This window comes from Tupaia chinensis, unplaced genomic scaffold (genome assembly GCF_000334495.1).
Source record: "Tupaia chinensis unplaced genomic scaffold, TupChi_1.0 Scaffold145396_1, whole genome shotgun sequence".
NCBI classification, from domain to species: Eukaryota; Metazoa; Chordata; class Mammalia; order Scandentia; family Tupaiidae; genus Tupaia; species Tupaia belangeri.
In genome coordinates, this window is record NW_006205257.1 from 5,223,156 (window position 1) to 5,237,277 (window position 14,122).

Sequence of the window (14,122 nt, forward strand, 5' to 3'; positions counted from 1 at the left end):
TAAAACCTTGTTATAGGACTGAAGCTATGAAATGAGAGACATCACTATTTCATTTGGTCTTCGGTAGAACACAAAAATATCAGAGGCTTTTTCTTTCCTTCTAATAACATCTTATTCTATGACGGAAGACATGTTTGAAGTAACAAGACTATAAATGACAAGCTCAAAATGAAGTTTAGGAACATGAAAAATTATTTAATGACAGTACTTTTGAAATTACACATCTGTAAAGAACACCATAAAAGTCCTACAATAAAGTTTGTTTCAGGCGGAGGAAAAAATATCTAGAACACAAAGGCTCACTTGAATAAGCAGTTGGGAACGGGTGCTAGACTGTGTGTGTCTGTTAAATTTGTACTCTTATTTTGGGTTAGTTTAGAGAGGAGTGGGGGATGGACTGAAAGAAAAACAGTTTTTAACTGCAAAATATATGCACAGTTGATCAAAATTTACTAAAGAACAAATCTACATTTTCAGGCAATCTTTCAAAATCAGCCCTCTGTTCTGAATAATCCATTAAGTAATGGGGATTCAAGCTCACCCCCTTATCATTAAAATACATATTCATAAAACTTATACAGTTGTGCTGTTCTAGTTACAAATAGCTTCTACTTTTCTAGGACATAATTTCACTTTGTTTAAGCAAGAATTCATTAAAGAAGCTATAAATAACCTTTAAATATTTAGCCATGAATAGAGGGTGGACTGGCATTGATGGCTTATTTTAGTACTAATGCAGAATGCTTTTTAAAAGCTACATTTTAGCATGCATCAAGCTAATGATTAACACTTGCAGTGTAATTTTCAATGTTAGAATAAATTTCTCTTTATTTTACGAAGTTTTTCTCAAAGTAAATATGTTATTTCAGTTATTTACAAGTAGAAAAGCAGCATTAAAGAATGAAAATGCTGGGAAAATTACAACATAAAAATTTTTATTTTAAAAATTTATTTTTCAGTATCTAGATAACCCTTCTTCTCGCAAACATAGTCCCAGTAACTGCATACATGAGGGGAGAAGTGTGTATGGGACTGTAAGAACTCGTGGAGCGGCTGTGTGGTATATGTCGCATGTATATAAATCAGAGATATTTCCATACTCAATTGGAATCATAAAGTTCACAACATTTCAGAGACCAAGTTTCATAAAATTTTTACTTGGAAAAAAAAAAAAGGTTTTACAAAATATCATTTCTCCAATCAAAGAAACTTTCCCGTGGGGTACATACATGTAGCTTTCTGCCCTAAAGATAACAGCATGACATTCAAAGGGGGAAAGGTTTTTTAAATAGCCGCCTAGCTGCACAACCTACAAAGGAAGTAGATTTTTTAAAGTGCCTTTAAAATGTGAAAGCAAGTAATATAATTGTTGAATCTATTTGAAATTTTCAAAGTTTCCTTAAAATGGTCCATATGGTATGCACAACATCACAGCTGGTACAAAACTGCCTGTATTTAGTTTGAAACACAAAAACAATGCATATGAACAGTATTCTTTGAAAAATAACCCCAAATGCCACCATGACATCATAAGGCAAACTTAGACAAAAGTGTTGACAGTATTTAGAGAGTTCATAAAAACAAGCTGAGGATCTAAGTGTTCAGACATTTACCTTGATTTCTTTTAATACCACTGATAAGGGTAAAAAAATTTGCTGCCAAACTAATTCAAGATACCTTATTTCAAACTACAAGTAACATATTTTGCTATATGTATTCTAAACAAATAAATGCACAACCAGGTTTTAGGATAAAAACTCCCATTTTCTAGACAAGACCTAGTTTTTCTGTTGCAATCTGGCAGCTTTGAACTTCGAAACCCTTTTTGTAGCTTCTTCTGATACTTCTGACAGAACTTCTTTTCGTTCTGGAATGGTAGGTAGTACAGGATGAGCGATGGCTGGGTGTGGCGGTAAGGAAGGCGATAAAAATTCTTTTTCTATTACAGTCCCAGAAAAAGCCTAGAAGACAACAGTCATGTTATGATAATAAAATGTAAATAAGGTGCCCACAAAATCTTTATCCTCTACTTACCAAGTAAGACATTTCTTTTCATTAAAAGTAAATAAATTTGACATGACTTTTGAACAGACAACACTATAGCATCAAAATACTAATTATTCAGAGGTACCATTAAAATTTTTCTTAATTATGCCATCAAATTTAATGTGTGGATACATATTTTATGTGTAAAAAAACAAAAATGGAAAAACATGAAGCCCTCAAACTTTCGTATGTTCCATTTATATCCAACCCAGGCTGTGAAAAATAATTTAAATTTTTAAAAAAATACTATTAGGGTGTCAAACTCAAGACTTTTGGTCATCAGATGATGACTGAGCTATCCTATGATCGGCATGCTGCCCACTGGCCAATAGCTTGGTTTCACCAGTATTAACGTCTCTTTGGTGGTGTTCATTAATGCTATTAAATAATTTGAGTATTACATGACATCTTAATTCAATTTTATTTAAGAGATCAATGGAAACTAAAATATGAAAATGATCATACTACCAAGACTAAGCACATGTTTCAAAATCTTAAATAAAATTAATGCAGTGATGAATATCAGAAGTTCTACAAATAATTCATGTAATTTCAACTGGCTATTTGCTAGATTTAATCTGGTCAAATATATTATGTTCAACCAGAACAAAATAAAATACTGTGTACGAATCACTGGAAACATCTTTATATACCTCTATTTAAGAACCAAGGACTTATGATTTCTTTTTAAAATTCTGGTATTTAGAACCTCCTATCCTTCCACCTTCTAGTAACTTACTGTGTACCAACTAAAATTTGACATACAAACTTTCACGTATTTGTGTTTTGTGTTTTGCTTCCCTTGTCTACCAAGCATTCAAAGTAGTTAAGATAATGTATTATGCGTATACTTTAAAAAACCACCACTCCTCCACACCTCACCTCTCCCTGCCACTGAAACAAAAATAAAAAATGCCATTTTCCTCTAACAGTATTTTTGAAGTCCAGCTCCTAAAAGAAGTTCAAAGCTTATTTTTCCAAAAATACCACTTTATCATGATGAGCACAGAGTCTTCTTATTATATTAAAAATGCTTTTGAAAATGAGACAATATTTTAGCATTTAAAAAGATACTAAAAAGGATCTTTCAAAGTACTTGCCATAATCATGAACTATTTATTTTGATGTTAAAAAATTCATAGTGTCTACTATAACAGTTCAACACAAAATGCAAAGCTAAGGATGAAATGAAAATAAGTTCTATATTCTAACTAGCTATACCATGATACATAAGTTACTGGAAAAACCTAATTTTCCAATACTTAATGGCAAAAGTCTAAGTTATTGGAAAAATCTAATTTTCAAATACATAATGGCAGGACCAGCAGTTAGCTTAATGGTTATGTCTCTGGACTCCCATGTAGTCGACTGAGGTTTGAGTCTTGGACTCGGTGGCTTAAACTCACGCCAGGTGCGTGTGCGTGCGTGTCCAAGATCCCGAGAGGAGAATGGAGGAGAAGGGATTGCAGTGTGGCCATCCCCCCGGGGGGTGACTTCTCGCTTTCTGCCTCTGTCTCTCTCTTTCTGGTGAGTGCACGTGCCCTATAGCAAAAACCTCTCAAAAAAAAAAAAAAAAAAAAACCAAAAAAAAGACAAAAAAAATATATATAATAGCAAGAGTCAACAAATAACTATTACCTGTTTTCTAACAGTATGGAAGTTTATTAATTAAGGTGAGATACTTTCCAGATCACCTAATAGGGTGGGACAGGAGAAAAACCTTCTAATATGTGCTGACCCTATATGCTAATGATCTCCACCACCAATTACCATTTAGTACAATTAGTACCATTTAATATAAGCAATGGAGTTTTTACAAATACTTATTTATATGTAAACATATATACTTGGGTATGTATTTGACTGCATATACAAATTTATGTATTCACTTGACAGTCCCTGTCTTACTAAATACTTTTTAAATTAAAAACTTAAATATCTACCAAAAACATAAGAATAAAAACATCAAATCTGTATATAATGGAATTTATTTTTCATAGATTAAAATTCTTATTTTGGGATTGCCCAAACTGTATGTGCAATGTGGTGGGTAAAAGTTTTCCATATGCTAATTTATCTGAGAGGGTCTACAGCTTTAATCAAATTATAAAATTATTCCATAAATTCCCAAAAGTTAAATTTCACTGATATAGGACAAAACATAGGACTTTAGATAATTCTCTACCATGAATGCATATTTTCTTTAACTTACCAAGGTATTTGAGAACAGTATAATCTGCTACTGCAGCTTTCAGAAAATGACTACTATCTGATTTATTGGTTATTTAAAATAAACTGCTAAATGATTTTTCTAGCCAAAAATGTAACACATATGCCAATTAAGATATTTTTTAATTTTCATTTTACAGAAATAAAACTTCAAGACAGTAATACTTTAATAAAAAAAATTCTGAACTATTTTAATATAATACCTGTACTGTTTACTAGTAACTATTTATTTTTTACAAATAGTTAATTACTAAAACAGTACGTCAGCCAGCCACAGTAATGCGGTGGTAATGCATTGGTGCTACGTGGGAAGGTCCCAGGCTTGCATCCCAAGGTCTCCTTGTACGTGCAGTGCGCTCATGATCCTAGCTGGCTAACACTGGGTGTGGACTACGACATGAATACCCTGCTGGAACTACCTGTCTCTGTCTGTCTGCCTCTCTGCTTGAAAGAAATAAACTTGAAAAAGTACAAATCTACAATTAATTAGATCCTATGACTTTTCAGATTAAATAGCAAAAATTGGTCAAAGGCATTATAAGAAATAACAAATCAAAGATAAATACACACCTCAGGTGTTCCTGATAAAGCCAAAAGTTTCTTTTGATGATTTTCCTGCTGTGGTTCCTCTTCCAAAATGCTCTCACTGGTGTCACTGCAGGTGGCTTCCTCACAGCTGATACTCCTCAAAACTCCCCGCCTATCATCAAATTCTGCAGCGCTGCTTTCGCTGGTGTCACTACACACACTGTTCTCTCTGCTCCGAGACTTCAGGATTGATTTACGAGGAATATATTCTCCATTTACAACATCAACAAAGATTCTATAATAGTCAAAAAACACACATTTATTTAGGTAACTCAATAAACTATGAATGACTTCATAAGGATATCTTTAAATGTTTTCTAGAATTTAATCTGAAATATTCAATTAAAATTTTCTATCTAGCCCAGCCAGAGTGGCATATGTTGCCAAGATGCTGTGCTCTGTGGGCTGGGACCAACCACGTGGGAAACCCAGGTTTAATTTCCAGTCCAATCTAACAGCCAGGTACGATAGTGTATGTATGTACATATTCCCATTGACTCAAACGGATCACAATACAGCAAAGACCCTGTCTTTAAAACAAAAGAAATATAGCCACCCCCACACACACACATACACACACACACACACACACACACACAAAACTTTGGGTCAGCAGGTGGCATGATAGGTAAGGTGCTGGATCCCATGGCTGTTTCCCCTGTTCAAGTCCCAGACACGGGGGCTTGAAAAACAAATTTGATATGTATGTGTGTGTCCAAACTCCCAAGAGGAGAATGAAGAACAAGAGACTGCAGTGTACCATTCCCCCTTGGGGGTGATTTCTCATTTTCCTTCTGCCTGTTTCTAGCTGTCTCTCTAGCAAGCACATGCACCCTATGGGAAAATACCTAAAAACAAAACAAAAATCCCTCTGAATCTAAAATTTTCACAATCACAGTAATTTTGCAGACTCAAGTCACATATTTCAGATAATTTTTGAAAGACACAATTTTTACCCTAATAAAATATAGAATGTTATTTATAAATATGTTTAAGTGATAATAGCTTGATTTGCCAAAATCCAATATACAATTTTAGATTCATTAGACATTTAGCAATTTTCACTATTTAACAAATACGGGTCATAAAAACAAGTAGATAACTTCGAATGATAGCTTTTTCAAAAGAAAATAACAAAACAAAAACAGTACCATTAATTTCTCCTCTAAAAAGGTAAACTGCGTGCCACACATTATTCCTCTAGTAAAAAGGCACTGCACCAGCCAATTAGAAAATACAAACTATCGGATCGTTTGAAAAGTCATGACACATTTTTTCACAGAAAAACCAAAATATGTCATGACTTTTCCAACGACTCAATAATGTTCTTTTCCTTTAATTTTGCAATCAGGTTCTGAGCTTGCCAGAGACAGAGAAAAAGAGAGAGAGAGAGAGAGACAAAGAAAGAAAGAGGAAGGTCACATTGCAATAATCCCTTCTCCTCCATCCCCCCCCTTAAGATTTTGGACACATACACACATGTGCCTGGCATGTTTTTCAAGTCACAGGTGTGGGGCTGGAACCACTCAGTCAGCCATGTGGGATTCAGCCGCCTTAACCACTATATCACTAGCTGGTCCAAACTCACTTCTTTTTATTATTATTATTATTATTATTATTATTATTATTATTTGCTATAAGGTACATGTGTTCGCAGGAGAGAGACAGACACAGAGAGAGAGAGAAGTGAGAAATCACTCCCTGGAGAGGAAAGCCATAACACAATAATCCCTTCCCATCGTTCTCTTCTCAGGATTTGGGCATACAAGCATGAGCATCGAGCATCAGTGTGATTTTTCAAGCTGACAGAGTCAGCCATGCAGGTTCCAGATGCCTTAATCACCACAGCACCTGCTGGCCCCTAACCTTCCATTTGTAAATGAAGATACAAGATTTCCTGACTAGGGCTGGTCCCATAGCGCAATGGTTAAGTGCTGTGCACAAAAAGCTGGATCCCACATGGCCAACTGCTGTCTGGATCTTAGTCCCTGAGGCCTGAAAATACACTGGGCACATGTGCATACATGCCTGAGATCCTGACAGTATAAGGAAGTGAAAGAAAAAGGAATGCTATGTGTCCACATCCCAATGGGAGGTGCCTGCGGTCATGCATGTGCACATTCTCGCTCTCTGGGGAACACACAAGTTCTCTGGCAAGTGCAAATGCCCTCTAGCAATGAAAACAAAAAGATTAAAAGAATTTGACTAGTCCAATTGGTCTACATGCTGAAAAATGACTCCTTAGGTGACTTCACTGTTGTGTGAACTTCGTAGAGTATATTTACCCAAATCTGGACGGTATAACTACTACACACCTAGGCTACCCGATGTACCTTATTGTTCCACTGTCTTAAATGCAGGCTGCCACTGACCAAAATGTCGTTATGCAGCTCCTGACTATTTCAAAAACAATCGCAACCTTCCCAATATTCTGGACTGGCAAGCAGTGGTGGTTCAGCCGTTCAAACGCTAAGCTAACTGGGACCAGCGGTTAGTGTAATGGTTATGTCGCTGGACTCCCATGTGGTTGACTGCGGTTCGAGTCCCGGACCTGGTGGCTTAAACTCACGCCGGGCGTGTGTGCATGTGTGCCCAAGAACCCAAGAGGAGGATGGAAGAGAAGAGACTGTGGCGTGGCTGTCCTCGGGGGGGACTTCCTGTTGGGGGGATTTTCTGAGAAATCACAGAAAGTGATTTCTCGTTTTCTGTCTCTCCGTCTTTTGGGCGAGCACACGCCCTATAGCAAAAACCTCTCAAAAAAACCCAAAACAAACAAACAAAAAACAACACCACTAAGCTAACTGCATCAGGATACCTCACTTCTTATTGAGTCTGCTGTGGTATTACGGCCTCTGTAATTGTTAAGTTGCAAAAAGAGGTGAGGGATCAGCAGATTGCCCATAGTCTGTGAATACTACTCACCTGTAAATGTCAGCAGGCGACTTAATCGTAGGCAGCTCTTGGGCAGAATGACCACTGCCAGTACTGTTCTTTCGTTTACGTTTGGCTTCTTCTTTCTTTTCACTGAATTTTAAAGTGGTATTTTTCCCAGTATTTATTCTAACCTAAAAATATCACAGCAAAAAATTAAGAACAGTTTAAAAAATTAAATGAAGGCCAAAACAAAAAAGCTCTACAATTAAAGAAATAATATTAAAAGAAGCAGTTGAAAATTTTTGATGCTGAAATAATGTGAATTATACACAGGGTAAAAAGTCCTTACCCTATCATATTTCTATGACATTAAATTACATTATCTTTAATAATCAGTTCTAGCCTTCAGTGTCATTATTACTATACAGAAGTCAAAATACATTTAAACTACATGCTAAATTTACTATAAGTTCATATCACATTACTTTGATATAAGTTTCTGGCTTAAATCATTCATTTTAAAACAAAGAGCACAATTAACCAAAATAAAATTCAGTAAAAAATAATATTTAAATCATATAAATAATATCACATAGTGCTTAAGAACCTGGAATTTTTAGAACATGTCTTATTTTTGGAAATTATACAACTAAAAATTTAAAACTCATCCTGTTCAGGATTAATGTTATTATCCCTATTCGGCATTTATGCCACACATTCTGTATTAATGATTTCTCTTCCCCATAACATATTTGCAAATATGATTTATTCTTCCTGTTCTATCTAGATAAAAAAAAAAAATTGAATGCCTGGAAAGAGAAATCGCAAAACTATCTTTTTCTTCTGGCTCAGGCAACTTTCTCCAAAGAATGTAGGAAACGATCCCTTTAGTTTGACATACTGGAATATAAGAAACCACACATTATCTCATTTTATCTTAGAGCAGAAATAACTTAAGGGACCCAAGAAATATCAAGTATATTTTAAGCATGTTTCTTAAATAATTACCACAGACCCTTAACTCTGATACAGGCAGTGAAGATACTGTGTGGTAGAAAGAGCACCACACTGAGACAAGAGAGTCTGTTTTATTACCAGCCAGCTCTGTGTCTTCAAGGACTAATTTCCCTGAGAAAAATGAATTAGAAAGATGAAATTCTTTGTGGCTCTTTAGAGCAGAATATGGAACAGAGAGAGAGCAGAGGTACCCTTCAGGTAGTCCATCCTTCCTTTAAGCATAGTAAGTTGCTTTGATTTATTCTAAATTCTTATTTTACAGTAAGTATAGAGAAAACAAAAGGCTTTGATACTAAAGCTTGAAAACCCTGTGTTAGAAGATTGCTATATCATCCCCAGCTCTAAAATACCAAAATCCTAGTCACCATTACCCACACATTTTTTTTTGGCAAAAAAAAGAGGATCTAATTTTTATTTCTTCCTAAATTTTCCTTTTTCTCATGATATTTCTATTCATTGTATGCCCACACAGAAGACCAGTACAGCAATTTAATGTATAACAAAAAAAAAATTTAAAAGAAGTTACTTTCAACATCCTCAACATTCCAAAATGCCCAGTGCAATCAACTCAATTCTTTTATTATTATTATTATTTTTTTGTATTATTATTCATTTCACCAGAGAGAGACGGAGAGAAAGTGAGAAAACAAGCCACCAAGTCTGGGAACTGAACCACAGTTGGCCATGTGGGAGTCCAGTGCCTTAAACCCAATGCTACCTGCCAGCCCCAACTCCAGGAATCTTCAAAATGCTGGGGCCAGCAGCTGGTGTGGTGGTTGAGGGACACTGGACTCCCACATGGCCAACCATGGTTTGAGTCCCAGATCTGGTGGCTTGCTTTCTCGCTTTCTCTGTCTCTCTCTCTAGTCAAAATAAAATAAATAAATAAATAAAATAATTATTTTTAAAAAAGGTTAAAGGGCAGGAAGAGTTAGAGTTGTTGCCAGTCAAATCAGATCTCTTTCCAGACCCCAAACAATTCAAATTCTATTTTCTCTTCAGAGAACAATGGACAAACACCATTTAACAAACCAGATTTTTTCCCCCATTTTCTCTTTAGAAAAACTGATCAGAACAAGACAAGAGAGATTATTTTCCTGTTTAGCGAGACCCACAATATTAAACACTGTTAATAATATTCTTATAAAACTATCATAAATTATATTTAATGTTTAAATTATATGCAAAATTAGTAAAGTTAAAAGTATACAAACCCTCTTAGGTTCAACAGTATGAGAAAAATATATTGTTGGTACAGAATTATCTCCAACTCCTACAGTATCATGGTCATTTTCATTATCACCATCATCATCCTCACTATCATCATCATCTTCATTACTGTGATAAGAATGAGAACCATTCACTGAACAGTTCAACTGACTAGTCCCCTGAGCATTGAGGAGTTCTGAACTTGTGACATCTTTATGACAACTGCTGGGTGTAAGAGAGTCTGTTACTTGATGCATCACATTCACATTTGTGTTTTGATCTTCCTTTTCTTCTTCAGAAGATGTTGAATCATCTCCATTTGCAATCACAACATCAGGCTTACTAGTAAAAAAAAACAAAAAGGAGACAATAAGTAAGACTAAACAAATATACTATAATTTTATATATTCTAATTTTCAGTTCATGTCAACAGGTAAAAATTAAGATTGTGATTAAAGCATCTTTCAACTAGAGTTCTAAACTATAAAAACAGATGTTCTGGGACCAGCAGTTAGCGTAATGGCTCTGTCGCTGGACTCCCACGTAGTCGACCGTGGTTCGCGTCCCGGACCCAGTAGCTTAAAATTTACGCCGGGCGCGTGTGCGTGCGTGCCCAAGATCCTGAGAGGAAAATGGAGGAGAAGGGATTGCGGCATGGCCATCCCCCCCTGGGGGTGATTTCTCGCTTTCTTTCTTTCTGTCTCTCTCTGTCTGTCTGTCTGGCGAGCGCACACGCCCTATAGCAAAAAAAAATACCTCTAAATAAAACATGTTTTAAAGTAATCTAACAAAAAGAATGACATTACTGCATATTAAAGTTATTCAAACATAAGTAAAATATAGCAAATTACATTTTTTATCTTAGGGGGATATCAGCCAAATGCAATATAAAAAATTATCAATAAGAAATGTTTAATAAATTTAGATATGTATTTTTATTTAAAGTCCAGAAATGAAAGCTACAGAACTGTAAAATACTCTTATTTTCTATTCTACATGCAGAATATTTTATAAGCATACATTACTATAATTTTAAAATAAAGAAGATATGGATATGAATATACTTACATTTATAGATATTAATGTACATTTATGTTTTATTTTGTAAAGGATTTGTGGGCCTCACAAAAATAACAAAAACCAAAAATGCAACAGAACTGAAATAACATACCAAAACAGAATCATGACCAAGAAAACTGTAAAATCCAAAACTGGTTTTAAAAAATTAAATAGTATCAGTTAATCTAAATGACCTAAGACTTCATAAGTGAAATGGCAGGAAAAAAATAGTTTCTGTGCTTCATGTCTTATTATTTCACAGAAATTAATTACTGCATATAGTACATCACTGAAACAAAATAATAAAGGAGCTCCTGTAGTAGCAGACTTCATTCAGCACTTTGACAATTTTAAGTTAAGTGCTAATGTGTATTTCAAACAGCACCTTGGCAAAGTGTCATGTGTATATATAGTGTATGTGTGTGTCTATATGCATGTATCTATGTATGTATATGTGTGTGTGTGTGTGTGTATAAAGCGACCTGACGAAATTACTAATTGCCTGCTCAATAAACAAACAAGTTGGCAAAAGGAAGAGCAAGGGTAACTTGTCATCGTATCAAACTTAAAAGCAAATCAGGGCCAGCAGGTGGCATGGAGGTTGAGGCTCTGGAATCCCATATGGCCGACCACAGTTTGAGTCCCAGACCTGGTGGCTTGCTTTCTCACTTTCCCTCTCTCTTTCTCAGTCTTTCTCTGGTGAGCGCATATGCCCTACAACAAATTTAAAAATAATAATTAAATAAACAATTCTTTAAAAACTTAAAAGCAAATAATTTTAAGAATTCAAAGACAGTATTTTCCTGAATATAGTATAAAACATTTCATTTAAAATTTAATAAAGCATCCATAATTATTAAAGTCAACTATCCAGTATAATTACTTTATAAGATAAAATATAAAATCACCTAATTTAAAAAATGATATTGATTTTTAGTTTATATATACGTGTACATGCATGAGAATGCAAAAACACACAGTCCTAAAATACTCTAGAGAATTAATACTTAACTGGGGTAGAAAGATTATTGACAATTTAATATATTATGCTTTTCTGCATTTTCTTCAATGAGAACATACTACTCTATTAATGAGGAAAAAAGAATAATGAGAAAATGTATATAAAAACAAGTTTCTCTAGAAAGGTAATTTGTCACTGAGTACCTATCAAGTTCACCCAGCAATTCTTCTTGTCGCTCTAGTTCTTCAAGTCGAGCCCACAGTTCTTTATCAGCAAGCAAATCCTTGGATTTTACATCATTTGTAAAATCTGCTTCAAAAATATCAGAAGTTTTGGGTTTGGAATGAGGTTTATGAGCAACTCGGTGTTTTGCTATTAAAAGAAAAAGAGAGACATGACTATTAATAGCCAAAATTGAAAAGGCACAAACCCAGACTTAGTAAAATTCTTTTGGTGCCAGGGGATGCTGAGAAAGAGGGTTCATGATTTTGAAGTCAAACAGGAGAACTCCAAGGATGCATGTCTGCTAGACCTTTGCTTCTCAAAGCATGGTCCGTGGATTGACAGTAGCAACCTACAGAACATGTTAGAAATGTAAATTCTCTGGGCTTCCCCAGACCTGCTGAATCAGAATCTGTTTTTCAACAAGAACTCCACAGGATTCTTCACATGCACAATGAAGACTGTGAAGGCTGCTCTAGAGCTTCAAAATATATAAGCAGAAATAGTCAAAATGTACCCTGGTCATAATGCAAAATTCAACACAAGAAATAACTCATTTACCACCCTTACTCAAGAGAATTTAGTTACTAAAGTAACATGTAAAAGCCTCTTCACAGAATACTTTAAATTCTAAGGAATATCAGAAGTTTTGGGTTTGGAATGAGGTTTATGAGCAACTCGGTGTTTTGCTATTAAAAGAAAAAGAGAGACATGACTATTAATAGCCAAAATTGAAAAGGCACAAACCCAGACTTAGTAAAATTCTTTTGGTGCCAGGGGATGCTGAGAAAGAGGGTTCATGATTTTGAAGTCAAACAGGAGAACTCCAAGGATGCATGTCTGCTAGACCTTTGCTTCTCAAAGCATGGTCCGTGGATTGACAGTAGCAACCTACAGAACATGTTAGAAATGTAAATTCTCTGGGCTTCCCCAGACCTGCTGAATCAGAATCTGTTTTTCAACAAGAACTCCACAGGATTCTTCACATGCACAATGAAGACTGTGAAGGCTGCTCTAGAGCTTCAAAATATATAAGCAGAAATAGTCAAAATGTACCCTGGTCATAATGCAAAATTCAACACAAGAAATAACTCATTTACCACCCTTACTCAAGAGAATTTAGTTACTAAAGTAACATGTAAAAGCCTCTTCACAGAATACTTTAAATTCTAAGGCACTGCCAGGAATGAATACCCTAAGACGAAACGATACAGGCTAATCTTTGGAAAGTTCTACTGTAATTTCATATATGAAAAGCTCTACTTTTTAAATTGCTTTATTTTATCTGTAATTCCCTTGTGAGGGCAGGAGAGGAATCAAATCTGAACTTAAATCTATCTGCTTTTCATTAAAAAATAAATACTTTTCTTCGATAAAGTGAATTAGTATTTTGGAGAAAGTAATAGATAAAAGTCTAAAATGTTGTCTATTAGGCACGGTACCACGAAATGAACTCAAGTCCATCATACATTCAAATTTACAGGATTGTTTTCTAAATTTGAAATACCAAGATTATGTTTCATAGCCTTATTCCCTATAACAATTGTTGATAGCATAGTATCAACAATTTTTATGTTTTGGAACTGTAGTACCCCCAGTTCTTCATTGGTCACCAAAACAAAACTCCCGTCTTTCTGCCCTTCAACATTAATACATGTCTCCTTTATTTCACCTTTAAAGCCACACCCCGTTACTTGTGATGCAACTCAACATAGAATATGGCTCCCAAAAGCATCTTTACTTTCAACCAGGAGGTTCTCTTCAGAGTTCATTACCAAAATGTAAAGTTTAAAACTCAAAATAAATCCTAAAAGTAACAGTTTACTACAGGAACAAATTATAACCATGTCTGTAACACTTTAAAATTTTGCACTATCTTAACACTTTAGGAGTGTTAAAGGAGCTGTTACTTTTATA

General features: G+C 34.9%; 1 protein-coding gene across 1 annotated transcript in view; it reads right to left on the reverse strand.

The window, feature by feature from the left end:
- Positions 1-649: 649 nt before the first annotated feature.
- The window catches only part of URI1 (URI1 prefoldin like chaperone), a 79,507-nt gene continuing 66,034 nt past the window's right edge, over positions 650-14,122 (reverse strand). Inside the window, exons 8-12 of the mRNA XM_027768075.1 lie at positions 12,187-12,355; positions 9,969-10,305; positions 7,786-7,928; positions 4,846-5,098; positions 650-1,961 (exon numbers count right to left, since the gene is read on the reverse strand). Coding sequence (XP_027623876.1) covers positions 1,779-1,961; positions 4,846-5,098; positions 7,786-7,928; positions 9,969-10,305; positions 12,187-12,355 — 1,085 coding nt within the window. The 3' untranslated portion in view covers positions 650-1,778. The remainder of the gene's footprint in view (positions 1,962-4,845; positions 5,099-7,785; positions 7,929-9,968; positions 10,306-12,186; positions 12,356-14,122) is intronic.